General features: G+C 34.2%; 1 protein-coding gene across 16 annotated transcripts; it reads left to right on the top strand.

Annotated features, from left to right (window-relative positions):
• The first annotated feature begins 131 nt into the window (after positions 1 to 131).
• Positions 132 to 17,546, top strand: LOC106156984 (uncharacterized). Of its 16 annotated transcripts, none has more exons than XM_087009422.1 (8): positions 132 to 481; positions 1,377 to 1,412; positions 2,895 to 3,056; positions 8,473 to 8,564; positions 9,894 to 10,438; positions 10,791 to 10,884; positions 12,061 to 12,349; positions 13,769 to 13,939. In XM_087009422.1, exons 1-7 carry the CDS (start codon positions 281 to 283, stop codon positions 12,344 to 12,346), a joined length of 1,416 nt encoding a protein of 471 aa, XP_086865548.1. In that variant the 5' UTR covers positions 132 to 280; the 3' UTR covers positions 12,347 to 12,349; positions 13,769 to 13,939. The 16 variants fall into 16 exon arrangements, 13 of the variants coding, with proteins under 13 accessions (XP_086865548.1, XP_086865547.1, XP_086865546.1 ...); XM_087009421.1 differs by lacking the exon at positions 13,769 to 13,939 and adding an exon at positions 13,235 to 13,401; XR_015333548.1 differs by lacking the exon at positions 13,769 to 13,939 and adding an exon at positions 14,377 to 14,548 and having other exon boundaries at positions 133 to 481; positions 12,096 to 12,349.
• The last annotated feature ends 173 nt before the right edge of the window (positions 17,547 to 17,719 follow it).

The raw sequence follows: 17,719 nt of genomic DNA on the forward strand, positions 1-17,719 counted from the left end.
AATTCATACAAAAGAACGACAGTTAAGCATGATTGAAGTTTGGTAATTTTTGGCAAGGAAGATAAAGCAAACTTATCCAAGGTCACCTTATTTGACTCGCCCAAAATAACCCGGCGAGGTGACCTGCTTTTCATTGACGTAAGTTACCCGGATGTTTGACCTCATGTTGAGCCGGCGGCTGATGTGCGAATTCAAAATTGAAGTGCTAAATCCGCCGGCTAATTGACAAAGAATTTAACTTCGATCATCGAAAAAAATACACCAGAAAGATTTCTAAATCATGGATGAAACAAGTGGATTTGGTTACTGGGGAGGAATGAGTGAGGAAATATTAAAAAGAGACTATCCACTCCATCGAGCTTGTCGAGACGGCGATGTAGAAGCTTTGTCCTTGTTGTTACTACAAGCTCAACACAGCGTCTACGTCGAAGACACGTTTTACGGTTGGACGCCGGCACATTGGGCAGCTTATTTCGGGCGGGTGAGTGTCTTGCCTATTCGATCATTTATATTTTATTAAGATCACATCAGTAGATATTTGTTTTATCGGGCGTTTTCCTCGTTTGTGATGCACTGAATTTTGAAATGGTCATGGCGGGAGAATCTAAATATAGAAGCAGGGGATTTGCGTCAACAGCCCGACGATAGCGCAAGTGGTTGTTGATCTAACCGCTAGTTACTGAATTTTTCGCACACCTTACGTTATAACAGTAATTATAAAATGGCTAGGTTTTGGAAGCTCGAGACAGTGACCTGGCTAATTATTTTCAAGGCAAATGGATACATTGGGTTTTTGTTATTATATTGTTTGCTACTGTTTTGTGTTTATTTTATTCATTTGACATCTTCCATTTTCGTATATCCAACCCCTTCAGAGTTAGGAGAAAAATGCTAGATACACATCTCTTTGATTGATTTTTAATTATTTGAGAGTGAGAAAGACAGGTATCTTGATATCTGGTCATAGATCATTAGACTAATAAGTTGATTAACAGACTAAATAAGTTCACAGGCTTTATGATCTGGGGTCACTCGAAAAGTTGATGATATGATTCTTAAATATACCTCAGGATATCTTATCTTGGATGAAAGTGAATACCTGAAAATATAATTTATTACTTCATGGTCTTCACCTGTGTAATCATTGACTGAGGTTATGTAAATTTTATCAGCTAAATAAAGTATTGCCATTTTAAATTTTGGCCAAAGTAAACAATTCAAGGCAAGAGTGAGCCCAGATGAAACCATATAGTTTGGAATCCATAAAATATGAAAAGCACATTATTTGGACAAGAATGAGCTTTCCATATAATAATTTACTTATGATTACAATAAGGTCATGCCACTTCTTTCACACTTGTCCTCACTTTTTACAGACAAGCAGACCTGTAGAGGAATTCGAGGCTAGAAAGGTCAGCAGATTTCACTAATTGTCAATTTACTCATTAAATGTCCTATATATATATATATATATATATATATATATATATATATATATATATATATATATATATATATATTTATTTATATATATATCAGATCTTCTTTTTTAAAGGTATACTATCCGTGCTTGAAAATGTCCTGAAGCCATATTTGTTTTATGTATAGTAATCATCCTGCAAAGCTACTTATCTAAAGTTCCCAATGCAGATCTTAGAAATGATAAAACACCTTAGATTCAAGAACCTGACAGTGTTTTTCCTTTTGAAGTGTACAGCAAGACACGTCAGTTTAACTGACTGGCCAGTCATTAAGGATTTGTTTTTTATATAATTAGAAATGATATAAAAAAACATGAAAACCAAATGCGGGGATGGGTTGCCAAATGATGCATGATTACTGGAAAATTGCTTTTTTTCGGAGCATTCTATTTGGCGGGAAATTTTGGATAGGAAACCTTTGTTTTTGGTCAAGTTGTCCTTTACTTTGTCCCAGTTTTGTTATTTATCAGTGTTTATGTTTACCTGGAAAAACCCTCCCCAAACCTGCATGAATGCAAAAAAAGGAAAAAAAATGCTGAAAAATAGAAATTGTGCTTGTAATGGAATTGAATATTTTAAATACTGTTTAGTCATTAAATCACAATCTGAAAAAAAAATCAAAATGCATATCTTTGTGGTAGAAAAAACAACAACAATTATCCTGTTTAAAAAATGATAAAAAAGGTCAACAGACTCGAGATTATTTTGATAAAAGACAATACATTAGATCCCTAAATTGTTGACTTCCCTGAGCGTGACCCAGACACTCAATTACCTAGCAGTTTCCAGTAAACAAGGCAGACAAAATCATTATCTGCGGAATATAAGAAGTGGGTGGGCAGTGGGGAATATTTACTAGGCTTACTACTTCAAAAGTAGATTTTGGTCAAGTGGTTGAAAATTCAAATTTGCTTAAAATATATTTTTTTTGCAAATTTGGAGGAAAAAAATATACATGATTTGTCTTTTGATTTAAAAATCCCAGCAGCAGTACTCTTTAGGGTATATCATATATGAATTGCTTGTATTTTTTCCTTGTATTTTGCTTTGTCAACCTCCTGGGTATTCTGTAGATTATTGTTTGAGTTGTGTCGTATTCCAGAAGACGCAGTTGCAATTCAGAGTTATTTAATATTATGTGTGTGTATGGAGGCTTGTCATTTTTGTCTTGTTTTTTGAATTTTGTCTCATTTCTGCTCTTCCCCTCAGCTGAATTGCCTTATGCGCCTTCTTGAACACGGCATGAACTGTGACGTTACCACCTTCCGTTTCAACCAGTCTCCCGCCCATATTGCTGCCTTTGCCAGCCGCGGTCACTGTCTCAAATGGCTACTTCACTGCGGAGCTGCTTACAATCGTCAGGTAAAGTGTTATTTTTTGTATACACCTCTCTTTTTTCTTGCACTTTTTTAGCTGGCGTGTTTGAGAAAGTTAATGAGTATTACTCGACTGGGAGCGGATTGCGATGTGCTTACGACACGCTTTCTGCAGACCCCTGCACATATTGCAGCTTTTGGTGGGCATCCGGGATGTTTGCAATGGCTGCTACAGTCTGGGGCAGGGAGAGACAAACAGGTCAGTAAGAAATTTATTCTCAACTAAAAAAATAACAATAAAATAAAATAATAATAATAATAATCATGAGAAAAGATTGAGAAAGTAACATTTGTCTTGTTATTTGTGGACTGCCCAGTTCTTGACAGAGAGCTGTGACTATTTTCTACTTTATATATTTGAACCAATGGATGCTGTTCTATAATGAAATGACATTTGATTTCTTTCTTGGAACTTTGTCTCGGGTTCATTGAAATAAATTATAATGTAACCCACATGGATTGTATAATTCAGACACTGCATGTCTCTGTACATATATAATATCAGTGAACTCCCTGCTATATACCAGCACAGTTTCATTTGCTGGGTTTTTTCTAGGTCACTCAAGATAATTGAAATATTACATGTCTACTATAGATAAATTTGCTGTATTAATTAAAAGATTAAGCATATGGCAAGAGCTCATTTCCAAAGATAATTGTTCTGTATAGATCGATCCATCTTCGCAGCAACACTCGCTGAATGCTAACAAAGTAACATGCATCTCCCTGGTGATGAGTAAAATTCAGAAAAGCTGGTGATTATATGAGTATGTTGATAAGAGGAGGAGGCGTGTTAATCTGACTGCATTCAGTGAGAGTCCCCAGGGAGTAGGAATACTGTAGGATCCATCTATGTAGAATGTAGAATGATAGTTTTATGGGGAATGGACCCTAAGATTCTTGTTTCATGTATAGTATAGGTATAGATAGACTGAGGCTGTTAATTATAGATCTCTTTTTTAATCTGGTTATGAATCTCTTAACTCAACTGTTCATAAATGGTCATACTTTTGAGGAAGTAGGGAGCTCTGGCAAGAGGAACAGTATTGAGATGAATTTCTTTCCTTATACTCTCAAGATAAGTATGTGTAGGCAGTGTAAGAACAACTTCCTTATTTACAAATAGCAATTCTTAGAGTAAACATGTTAAAAGGAAAGTTTAAAGAAAAGGGAAAAGTAGTTGTATTTGTAAAATAATTAGAAACAATGTGTTTATCTCCTTAAGATGTTGTAAAAAGTATTAGCGTGTTTTATGCGGATAAGCTTGGTAATTTTTAGGAAATTTAAAGAATATATCCTTTCTTTTGTAGTGATTTTAGCCCAAGTAAATTATTTGAGTGTGCCAAAGTTGAGGTGACCTACTTTTTCATATTACCTACTGAATTGAATTTTAAAGTAAATTCAGAATGTATTAAATTAATTCTGAATGTGACAGTTGTACTACAATGAATTGTCAAAGAAGGAAATATTTAATAAAAATGATATTGTCAGTTGTCATCTGAGAACAGAAGACACCAGGAATGAGAACAAAAATTATAAAATTTGCTGTGAAGTCATGTCTTTTGTTTTTTTCTATTTTTTTAAAGAGGCTAAACAAACTTCAGATGTGTAATATTTTGTTTGTTTTTTTTAAATGTAAATTGTTAATAATTTTACTTGACACAACTGTTACACTCTGCTTCTTTTAAAATTTATTTTTATTATTGTTTTTGGTTGTAAGATTGAAAAGTTCAGTGGATTATATGTGCTGGGCTAATAGATGACTACAGTGGGAAGGAAAACTGATAGGTTTGTGTGTGGGTGCACATGTGAATATTTATGACTCCTTTGTTACCACCACCCAAAAATGATTCATTTGGGGAAATGGGATTTTAGGGCATTTTTTTAATCTTGTAAGATCATGCAGCTTTTAATAATGGTACTCTGTTTAAATGTTTTGTGTAGGTGCTGAGGTATGCTATGTTATATGATATATTGTTATGAGTGTTTTCATTTACTCACGCAAAGTCACTATAAAAGATACAAGGAGGTTTATAAAAAGTCCCAGGTCAGAGCAAATAATCACTTCCTGGTTGCTGCTGTGTATGTTCATTTTAGTTTTAGGGTAGAATAATGAGATAACTAGATACAGAGGAGAGAAGCAATTCTGGTAAAAATTCTGTATGGTTACTTTGAAAGATGCTTGCCATTGTTGTAGATGTAGGTTCATACATTGCATGGCGGGAAAGTCGGGTAATGGCTCACAATTTTTGGACAACTCTTTTATTGTATTTTTTAGGTGAGTCATTTTGGTGCTTTTGTCCGAACATCTCTAATCACTTTTCAGCACAGTCAGACAGTCTTATTTCGGTATTTTTAACAAAACATTGATTTTTGGAATATATTTTCAATCAGTGTTGGTGGAATTTAGTGAGTCCTTACAATATCTCAATAATCTTTTCTGACAAATAAATTAACACGTTCTAGCAAAACTGAGCATGTTAAATTTTCCACAAATGCAAAAGATAATTGCTTCAAATTAAATAAAATATTATTGATAAAACTTCATCAATTTTGTGGCCAAAAAAAAAAAAAAAACTTGGTTATTTGGCTAAAGAGAGTCTTCGAATGTCTTCTGTGGTCATCAGACATAGTCATCTCTGCTGAATGTATAGTTCAGTCTACATCAGTACTAGCCCAAGATTTTAGCTATGGACAACAGGAAATATGGAAGGAATCAGTATGATATTGATAACTTGTACACATTTCCAATACTTTCTGTTTTGATCTTATCAATTATTGGTAGCCTGGAGGTAGGTAGATTGCATAAAATTGTGTGATTTAAATTAGGATTTTCAATTCATGCCCTGACTCCCTTTAGAATTTGAAGATTTGATGACATAACCTTTTTGCAAACAGGTATTCCTTTGTCCCCCTTTCTTCTTCTTTTTTTTTTTTTTATGAAATATGTATATCTCATAGTCAATCTTTTAACTTAAGTTCTTGACAGTTGATTTATGCCCTGCAATAATTTTAATTGTGGTCATGCAAGTGCTGACCACTTTTCTCTCTCTATCCCACTCACAATACACACTGCTGTGGCACACAATGTGGGTGTACACCTACTGCAATCAAAGCATTTCAGTCTAGAAAGGGGAATTTAATCAAATTTAATTTGGTTTTGAATTAAATGGCCTTTAAAGATTGGATGCTGGGGTCGTTAGAAATAACAGGTCCCAGGCAAATGATTTTAATGCTTGTCAGACTGGTGAAATGTTGAGGGAGTAGTAGCTAGAAGTGTTTGTGAAGGAGAAAAAACTTACTTTTATCATTTTATTGCTCGAGACCTTTACAGGAGGCTCTGTATTTGAAATGGCAAGCATTTAGGCTTTCAGTGTGGAATTTCTACACAATAATGTTTTAAATGAAGAATGGGAATATGTAGTATACATGTACACTTAGGGTGGTGGTAGGGGGAGGGGGAGGGGAAGGGGGTGAAAGTTGAGCCACATTTTGCCATGTGAACAGTGCTTTTGTTTCACGTTGGTTAGCAAAACAAATACCCGCTTCCTTATTGTGTCGGGGCTCATGGATGGTTTCTCAGATTTTTCTGGTTGAATGATCGCATTTATTTGAAACTTGATATTTACACATTGGGAGTTTTCATGTTTGAAGAAATTAGTATTTGAGAATCAGAAACTTTTTATTTGCCCCTTGGAATTCTTTGTAATAAAAAGTTAGTGATTGACAGTTGTCATGCAAATGAGCATTGTGGCCTTTCAGAGTAAAGCTGAGGCAAAGAAAGTTGCATTTATTTAGTGAAAAGGATTTAGAAGTATTAAAAAAACAGTATGTAAATCTTTGCCTCTTGTATCATGCTGCATCACTGCAACTTAAAGGCAAGGCACATAAGAACATCGTCTTTATAACAAATGCCTGCACGCCCCCGTCTCTGGATAATAACAAGGAAAGAGAAAAAGAAAGAAAGAATTTGAAAAAAGCAAAATTAGAAGACCTCTATCTATTTGCCCATAGTAAACAGAAGATGAGAGTCTCCTTGAGCCATGAGTGGATGGAACATGTGACCCTTCCACAGAGGTCAAATGTAAACGTGACTCTCCAAAAAATAGCTGTACACAGACAACGTGACCTAGAGCAGACGATTCATTTGCTAATCTACAGTAATGACTACAAATTTTCACATCCCTTGAGTTGATTGCAGTATTTAGCCCTTTCAAAATTTGTCATTTTGAGTAACTCACAAAAATTAACTTATTGATGTGAAGCCAACTTTTATTTACAAAAAGCATTACTTGCATTATTAAAAAAACAGAGAATATTTTGAAATCCTTTTGTTGGGATTTGATAAGTAAATACCGTACTCAAGGTAGACTTCCTCCATTACCTATTTCTACTCTGATCAGTTAGCTGTGTTATTAGAGAGGAATCCAAAGCTGCAGTGTAGACAAACATTGGCGTGTGAGTAATAGCATGGCAACGTTTGCCGTAAACATTATCTGCTTTGTATTTGACCCTAGATCTTGTTAGATATTTTTTACTGTGGACTGGGTGTTTCAGTATTATTATTATTATCGTTTTCCTTTTCCAGATTTATTTTGTAGCTGAGTTAAGTGAAATAAGATGTCATTTGGGATATAACCATATAGATGTATTTCTGGTTACATTTGATCGATAAATAAAGACTATAGGAAAAAAACAAGGTTAATGATTGAATATCTAGATAAATGAATACATAGATATATTTAGAAAACAGTTCATTTATACAACAGTGCCATAATTTAATCTGTTACCATGTATTTATTATGTTCATCTGCACTTGCTTTGACCTTGCTTACAGTGCATGTCGCAGGAAATTTCTCAATATCAATTTTCCTAGGCAATCTCTTGAACTTTATTAGCTAGGTGGGAATATCTCTCCTCAATATTAACTCCTGCTGGCCCTTGAAACACATTCAGAAGTGCCTGGATAGAGAAATCAGATCATATTCAGTTTACTTTTCAGATATTGTATTAAAAAAACTTAAACTCGGGGATGTACTCTATAGAGAGGTGAATGTAGCAGCAGGTCAATAGTTTTCATGCTATGATTCAACAAACGGACAGAGAAATATCCGTTTGGAGGAAAATATCATTCAGATTGTGACTCCCGTTTCAAAGCTATTGGGGAAATGCTATGCTAGTCAGTGGTGTAGCATTTTAATTTCATTTAAAAAATCTCAGTCGAAGTGGATTTGGGAACAGTCATTGAAATGTTTTATTTGTATTTGATATTTTGTTTTTCCTAACAATTTTGTCTTTCAGCTATTGTCTTTCTTGTTCTTTAATTTTTATGTTAGACCATGATTGGATCAAAGGGAATGTAGAATCATGTGTATTTGGAAACGAAAAAATATAATTATTTTCTGAAAAAATGTTTGGCTTAATATGAAATTAAGTATATCCTATATGTTAAAGTGATAACCACAGGTTATAGTGTACCCAGAGGTTTTTCTGTAAACTACTACAGAGACATGCTAATAAGTTTCTGAAGCAAGAGGCTTAGAAAGTATTAGAAATTAAGATTGTAATCACTTACAATTTTTGAAATTTAATTTATTTTTCTGGTGTGTTTTCAGGATTACCTGGGTGAGACACCGATCCATAAAGCCGCCCGTACTGGCAGCATGGAGTGTATCAGTCTGCTGGCCTCTCATGGTGCTTCACTCACGTAAGTCATCACCGCTAGTGCTACATAGTTGTAACAGTTTGCTGATGATAGGGTGTGCATGCGTGTGTGTGTGTGTGTGTGTGTGTGTATGTGTATGTACGTGTGTGTGTGTGTGTGTGTGTGTGTGTGTGTACGTGTTTGTGCGTGTATATACCGGTGAATGCTTGGTGGTGTATCTGCAATTGTTAACAGTTATCTTTTAGATTTGAATTTCTCATCTCAAAGATTCCCATATTGATATGGCTGCTATTATTTTGTCTGTCTCATTCTTTTAATCTTGGTTTTAAAATTACAGCTTATTCAAATTGTTTTTTTTTTTTTTTTTTTTTTTTTTTTTTTTGTTCTCTCATTTACAGCTTATTATTGTTGGTTTTTCATTTGATTTGGGCAGAAAGTTTGCCAGGAACTGAAATAAAGATTTGGCAAAAATAAACTTTGTGGCATTATAAGCATATTTCGTAGCACTGCTTATAGCACTCTCTGGTGTGTTGAAAACAGACCACTTAAAACAAGCATTTGGTCTGAAGTTTTCTTTAGTGGAGGTTCAGCTTGTTAGGTTGTGTAATAGTCCATCTATGTCACTTTTGCTGTTTTATCACTCTGGTCATGTGGAGAGGTCAGACATGGAACTGACCACAGGTGTGCTTAGCCTGTGTAAACACAGTTTTGTGTGCTTCAGGGGGAGTTGGCAGAGTTGTCTCTCTTGTTAGTGTCATTTCATTTTATTGTATTTATTTTCTTGAAATATTTTGGGAGGTCAACATTTGAAAAATACCTTCATTTTTAGATTCCTAAATACCAAATTTGTGTTTTTTAGCTTTGTGTTTTTATTTATCCTTTCTAAATAAATTTATTAAAAAGAAAAAGATAATCAGTGACAGGCCCAATTAGTACGTGTAGGAATTTTTACCAAATAGTGAAAAAAGTGCTTTGACCAAGGCAAATATTACTTTGGCTAAGAGGAAATTTGCTTATTTGGTATGTTATTGGCTGTCTATTGCAAATTTGGTGAAAAAATGCATAATTTGCATAAATTAAAATCTATGTTAGGCAGATAAAGAACAGTTTTCATGTCTTTTGTAAATTTAGGACAACTGAAAATATATATGATTGGAAATAGTAGAATTATAAAATATGGAAGTTTAAACGAATGAAAAAATAAAAATGAATAAAAGAATTGGTGAGGTCCAATTAAAGACTTCATGTCTGCAATGGTACAAGATTGCCGAGCAGTCCATATCCACGATTACTAGTAATATAAAATGACATAGGTCATAATCATTAAATACAAGATACAAATATAACGTGGAATTATATATCTTGTTTCAGAATCCGGAGCTATTCTGGTAACATTCCTGCCCAACTAGCGAGAAACTGCGGCTACGAAGAGTGCGCCAATTACTTAGAACGTGCACTAGAGCAACAGAAGCTTCAACAGACAGGCCAGACACCGGGATTGCTGCCTCCTGTTACAGCCAACGAAGAAAGTAGTGAAAAAAATCATGACTGTGTTGTCAAACAGGGACTTAATGGTGGTCTTCTCCCACCACCAGATACTGTTACAACCAATGGAATCAATGGAATCAACGAACAAGACCACGAAATGGAGGAAATGGACTCAGATTCACATGACCTTCACCAAGGTCAAGGTGATGGGCCTCAAGGTCATCACCTGAGCAACCCTCCTGTGGTAAATGGTCATATAAATGCTCACCCTCACCTTCATCCCACAGTCAACGGCTCCTCTCAGGTACACCTAAACGGTGATATTCTCTTGCAAAATGGCGTCTCAAGCAATCTGGTCCCTATAGCAGGGCATAAACGATGTCGAGAAGACGATGGAGAGGAGAACTACAAGAAAGTGCGCAGAGGAGGTAATATGGCACAAATTGTACTGAATTTGTTCTAAAACAACAACAAGAACAAAAAACATGATTATCACTAAGTTTTAATATTTTCAGGGAATATCGAACACTTTACTCTGTGACCAGAAAATGGTAAAGGCAGGGGCATGCTGATAGATATGTTTCCACAAACCAGGGGTGGGTTTAGCAGATTTAAAAGATAGAAAACAAAATTCTGAACTCATGGGATGTGTTGTCTGTTTGAAACAATCTTTGTATCCACTACTATAAAAGTTCTCTGTTTATAAGAAAGTTGTGAGTCTAGAAATGAAAAGACATGTTTATGGTATCCACACTGATAACATGAATTGTTTGTTTACAGCAAGGGTTGGCTGTCTGCTGTCTCAAGGTCACAGGGTGAATGTTCCGTCTTCCTTCCTCCATGTGTATATGAATAGCACTGGATCAGTAATAAGGTTTATGAATAGAATACATTGAGTTCAAGGCTAATGATATAACTGTTGTTTTATTTTAAGTGTAGATAGGGGTATATCTGTGTGCGTGGTGTGCCAGTGGGATGAGTTACTTGTTTCTACTCGTGGTCTGATTAAATCACATTAATCTGAATACCAGGAGTAGACTGGTATTACTGAGTTCAGTTATTGAAAAAAACACTTACTCCTGTGTCAGGGAAAGTGTCACCTTCAGGGAAAAAATGCTCATTAATTTATTGATCATATTTACCACCAAAGTGTAATTGATTCTAAGTTAGCCCATTTTAGATCTATCCTGAAAATTTTACCAAAATTTAACCATAAATTTTGGAGTTCAGCTGTTAACTAACCAACCACAACAGACGAATAAACACAACTTCCTTGGCAGAGGTAAAAAATTAAAATAAACAGATAACAATGATTTGAAGACAAGGGATAATATAAGAATTTATTTTGGTACATCCTGGTGATGAATTAACCCCCCCAAAAAATAGATAAAACACATGTTGGTTGCATTTACCTGGTTGCACAGATCTACCCTGAATGATATTAGAATACAACATAGTTATTGATCTGCTGTTGTCTGTTGTTTTCAGATGAGTACAGAAATGAGTCAGATAGAGAGCACACAACCTGCAATTTGCAAAGTCAGAATATACCAATTGATTTCTTTCAATATAACATATGGAACTGTTTCTTCATAAATTAGTGTTATCAGAGGGGTGCATCTCCTTCTGTATATTTGTTTGTGTGTGTATGATAGAATTTAGGGGGGGATGAATGGGTGCATTATGATTACCATATTGAAACTTCTTCTTTAGAGTGTGCTGATGAAATACTTAAAGCCTTTTTTTTTTTTTTTTTTGCAGAATTTCAGAGTGGTTTATAAGAAATGTGTTGTAATATTGTTGCAACCATTTCTTCTTTTAGTATATGAAATAAGCAACCATTAAGAAAGATATTGAACATAAAAAGTGGATTTACTGTTCTGTGCAATATCTTTTGAATTGATGGCCTTTTAGAAAATGAATTTAGAAGTTATTTGGATTATTTTCTCCATATTTGAAAAAAAGAGATGTTTTCTGTATTTTCCCTTTCAGAATATATCAATATCTTTCTCATTTAGAACACCAAAGTCATCCAATTTTTACATTTCAGAATATCTCAGAGAATATCCAAGTTTTCACTTTCAGATTATGTACCAAATTTCCCCCAAAGCGATGCTTTATGCTCCACCTCGGAGTCCCCCCTGGGTCAGTTGCCACAGGTGACAGAAGCCATGGAAAGTGAAGCAAACTTTGATGAGCCCAGTGGGGGTACTACCACATTCACCTACAGTGACATCCTTAGCATTTCTACAGAGCCTTTAAAACAACCTGAGATCATTTGGGAGGCAGAGGATGAAGTCTCTGAAGATCCCCACTACTGGCTGGTCATGGTCTAAATGGTATGTTATATTTTAAGCTCTTAGGTCATTGTACAGTTTGGGTTGATTGACATTGACAGTTTTCTTTGTGGTTTAATTAATTAATGGGTTTAAGATGTTACAAGTATGATTTGCACATTTTTTGAGCATGTTTTTTTTTTCAATCGCATGTTCACCTTGAGTGTGAATCAGATATTTTTTATTTATTTCTGATGCCATTCAAATGAGCTTGGAAGTAATTGGATGAATCATGATTTTTAAGAATAAATGGAGCAAAATTATTATGAAATTATTATTAAAACTTGACTGACCTAAGACCTTATAATATAGCATCTCACAAACATGCCAGTCACAACACTTACCAACCACAAATGTCAACATTTAAATCTTTTTGACCTAATATTACCTATATTATTTCACATTCAATCATTTCTAACCAACCTCTATTAAAATTATTTTCAGACATATATTCTTTTCGGTTTCAGTTTTGATATGGCCTCAAATGCAGTGCAGATAACGAGTTCTGTTTAATTAATTAATTTAACTTCAACATTTGAATATATACAATTAAAAAATGGGTGAAAAATGTTGTCTATGTTGACTTTGTTTGCTGTGAGTGTGATTGCAATAGCAGAAGACTTTCATGGGTTTAGTTTATGCCAAAACTGCCCTTCACTTTTGTTAGTTGGAAATCTGCTTTCTGTTTATCTGTATTTTATATCGTTTTATTATTTACCAAGAATTGATTGGCGGTTAAAGAAAAAAAAGAACACAGTTTTTGCTTTTGTTTTAATAATTGTTTTTTTAATGAGAGATTATTTAATTATTTATTTCCTTCTCCATCAGATTTTTTAAAGCAAAAAAAAAAAAAAAAATGTGTACATGTGTGTCTCTTGCTTTTTCCAGATGTCTTTCCTTGTGTGCAGTTCTCTTCCCCTATGGGAGATATTTTCAACTCAGAAGTGGGTGGCGCCACCTTCAGTTGGAACAGTGATCATAATACTAATGGCACCACTTTTTGTCAAGGTAGTGTAGTCAGCAGCAGAGATGGCAAGCTGCAGCCATTTCCTTCTGATAATGATGACCATGACAGAAGTGCAAGAAACCAGAAGAATGGCGTGGCTACCATTGACGAAGTGCAGGATGTTAGACGCAAAGACTGCCCCCACAAGTGTATGGCTTTAGCAGGCCACTATATCTAAATTGGCTCAGTGGTCAAGGTTTTTATCCAGAAAAACAAGCCGATTTTCTTCCACTTTTTTTATATTGAAATCATTATCTTTCTCATATGATGACCACAAGCTTATACTCTTACGATCATGCTTTGGTGTGCCCAGTTTAGATCAAGTGGACTTGTTATGCCTCACTTGTGGTGTTTGTACCAAGTTTACTTGAAGATTCATACTCTAACACTCACACAGACATTCCATCATGTTGCAGATGAGCATGAAGCACCATTCTCTCCCAGTCTACACATAAATGGTAGCACAGAAGGAGTAACTTCTCTTACTACAGCCAATGGCACCATGGAGACTTGGCAAAATAAAGATGAAGACAAAGAAAAGCAGCCTTTTGTGCACGACTGGCCTCAGTATTTTTTCCATGTGTGACATTGTTCTCGAATGTGTTGTTAGTAATAAGATTATTGGTTAGCAGTATGGTTTTGTTCTTTAGAAGTGAGGATTTTAATGTGAGAAAATGAGTTGTAACACAGAGGTTTTTATGTCTGAAAAGAGGCTATAGACCTGTTATTTTACTGTGAATGACCTGTATATAATTTGAGTTTCGTCCTGTTTCTTAGGTGCTGGCTGCTGTTGATGTGCAAGAAAGGAGAAATTATCTGACGTTGTTTATTTGTTTTGCTTTTCCCCCAAAAAATGAACAGTTTATTTTAATTGTTTCCTTTCATTTATTTCTAAAGGCAGTGTTTTTAATAGTTGTTTAAATTAGAAAAAAAAAAAAACATATAATTCAAGATATATTTCTCAGATGATCCACAAAATATTTTGGCCATATTTTAACAGAAATCTTTTTTTCTCTCTCTTTAGAACCTTTCACGAGGAACACATGCAATGGCCTCCCTGTGCACATCAACAGCAACCAGCACGAGGTAACCGAGAGCGCCGTCGAACATGACAGCACACTTGCAATGCAACAAGGCTACGACAGCTTGATCTACGAAGCCATGGTCACACAACATGGTTCTTGACTTCAATTCCTTCTTTGATACTAAAAAAAGGAGCATTTTCACAAATGGATCTGGACCCACCGTTATTTGTCAAAGATTTTGTGTAGGTTCCAGTAAAAGAGACACAACTTCACTATCTTGTGCATAGAATATATGCATGTTGTGGAAAGTCCAGAGGTTGGATCTGAAGATGAAGGAAAATCGACAAGATCTTTGCCAAATGTGAATGCATCTCCGGTACCATTATTCACTCCTCATATAGTGTTCTGAAGATAAGATCTAGATTTATTTAATATTGAGATATTACATTGCAAAACTGTCAAAATCACTGATTGATGTTTTGCTGAAAATTGAAACACATGTAGTTCAAGACTGTCTAATAGTATATTTCAAGTAGGTCTGGTATGTCATGTGACATTCACATGATTATCATGTGACTTCATCCAATTATGTCAACCACATTAGCAGCTGTTATGAAAGATATCAAAGTTTCTCATTTTTGTATGTTTGTACATATTGATAGTTGTTTTATTTGATTAAGAAGAAAAAACTGTCAACTTTTATAGATTTGTAAACTATTGTGTTTAATAGGATAGTAAATCCCTTTTTAGGACAACCTGCATAAACATCTGAAGACAGGTTGTACCCAGTTTTATTCTTGCAATTATGACCAATGCTCAAACATGACATCTTTATGGGATGTGAAGGAAGTCATTGGCTTAGTTCAACCCTGGTGGGGAAAAAGTTCTTTAAATAAGGGGTGTTTTTTTAGTTTGAAATGCTACAGACTGGTGGTCGGTAGGTATTTGAACATAGGGTCAAGGATGCCAGCCATTTTTATGCCAAAATCTTTTAAATCGTACCTTGAAGTGATGCTTTGATCTCATGTGATTTTTGAAATGGGTGTCACTTATGATCCAACAGGGTACATGTAACATATATATTATATATATTGATATGTGAGATGTGTTTTATATTGTAAAAATAATTTGTTTTTAATGTATTAGATTATACAAAAAAGGTAAATATTTGCTTATATTTGGGTGTGAAATTATATTTCTCTAAAACGGTATCTTTAAATTCTGCATGTCAGGTGGTCAGATCTACTTCATCAGCTGTACAAAATTGTGAAATTGATAATCGATGTAGCACTATTTGTACCGTCTTTACCCAGATGCATATTTAGCATCTGCATGTTATTTGTGAAACCAGAGTCGCAAAGACATGGCAGTGTGAACAGTTACGTGCATAACCCGTATTCTGTGTTAAGATTCTTGTGCGAAAACTTGTCACCAAGCTAGTGCAGAGAAATGCAAGGCAGTCTACCTTACTTGTAAATATGTCACTACCACAAAATGGTGGTACTGTGAATAAGTGGGCAATTGAACTAAAATTCAAATTATGATTTTCTTTGGTATTTCACTCAGGAAATTAAGAATTCAGTGATTCAGCATTCAGTGATGTGACATTTTCATTGTCAGTATGATTTGAAAGATGTTTATGAAAATCTGGTTTATGATATTTTAATCCACCAAATACGGTAGGCTGATGTGAATTGACTATTCTGCTTTAGACCACTGTTAACCTCATGACACATAATATTATATAATTGGCAAAAAAATTGGAATTTAATTTGTGAGCCATACACATTATAACATGGGGATTTTAAGCAAATGTCCCTTTTATGGAAATTAATTGAATGATTATGTTTACTGTGCTGTACACAGAGGATTATGAAAAAAAAAAAGAGAAGAGAAGAAGGAAGAGAATGGTACATCTTAAGATTAAAAATCTAGCCTGATTTTATCATTTTTGTAAGATGACCTAGTGGTGTTCCTTTCAGCTAGTCTACTGGCAGTACTTGCAAAAAAAAAAAAAAAAAAAAACGCACAAACATTTTAGTCATGATGTAATGGAGTCCTCAAGTCTGTGGTTCACACTGAATATAATGAAATTGAAATCCTATTAAATGATATTATCATTAAAAAGGTGTGGCTATTGAATAGAAATGTTGATTATGAGAGTAAACAAGAAGTGAATAGATTGCCTGCCTTTGGTAATCATTTTTTGTTTTTCAAAAAGACCATTACAGATATAACAGATATCTTGCAATCCTTTTTACCACTTGTTAAATGCAGGTAATACAAAAATCACTTGATTTGAAAATTGTATTTCAACACTGTTACCAATTGCAGGAAATTGAATGTTTTTGACTACAAGTTATTATAAAGACTATGATGCAATGAATGCTTGTTAGCATTTAATTTGAAATTGGGATACTTTAAGTCTTTGTCAGTTAAAGTTAAACAATGTTTTCATCGCAGCTTTAGTGTATGCAAATTATGGTATATACATGACATTTAATATTTCAGCTTTTGCTTCATTTATATTCCTTTGTACCACTTTTTAGTTAGTGTTTACATTTATTATGCCCTATTGTTTTAGTATTATAAACTGTTGGTGATAGTATAGCCATGTGATTGTATAGGAAGTACTGTACAATACATATTTATTTAATGTGTATTTAGATTATTTCATTTTGTAGCTTTATTTTTCTAGCCGTATGTGTTGCTTATAAATATATTCACACTGGTATATATGAGATTCTGAATCAACAGAGATATAAAAGCAATATTCTATTTATTTAGTCATCAATGAGTCAGGATCCATATTTCCCCTGTTGAGAACACAGTTAAAGAATGAGTTATTTTTAGTCAGTGTAAATGTTTATTGTTTGATGATACAAAACCCTGGGCTGAATTTCAATCATGAACGTTTTAAAGAGGTCATAGAATGTCATTGTCCAATGGTTGCCCCTCAAATTTTACATGACATTTGGAAGTTTTTGAAGTGTTATGACGTGTTATCTCTTTGCTTGATTCTTATTTCACAAATTAAATTTTGCTTGATGTTCATCGTGTAGTAATAAGATCTCGGATTTTGCCTTATTGAAGTAATTGTTAACAGGCATTTCCAAGACTTAATATATTTGCAGATTAATTTTTTTTCATAATAATAATTATCTCCTTATTTTGATTATTACCTCACCATTGTAATTTCAGTACTACATAATGTGTAAAATTCAGATTATAGTTGGCAAATGTTGGACTAACTTGGTCCAAGTGATAGAATATTACATGAGATAATAACTTTAAATCTGCAGATGACAGATATATTAGATTTAAATTATTAGTGATAAGAAT

This window comes from Lingula anatina, chromosome 3, assembly GCF_051362555.1.
Source record: "Lingula anatina isolate TDL-2025a chromosome 3, LinAna3.0, whole genome shotgun sequence".
NCBI classification, from domain to species: Eukaryota; Metazoa; Brachiopoda; class Lingulata; order Lingulida; family Lingulidae; genus Lingula; species Lingula anatina.

Coding starts and splice junctions, on each gene's coding strand:
- LOC106156984 (XM_087009422.1), top strand. CDS start 281: ATGGATGAAACAAGTGGATTTGGTTACTGGGGAGGAATGAGTGAGGAA. Junction 482..1,376: donor GGGCAGCTTATTTCGGGCGG/GTGAGTGTCTTG, acceptor CACTTTTTACAG/ACAAGCAGACCTGTAGAGGA. Junction 10,439..10,790: donor CAAGAAAGTGCGCAGAGGAG/GTAATATGGCAC, acceptor GTTTGTTTACAG/CAAGGGTTGGCTGTCTGCTG.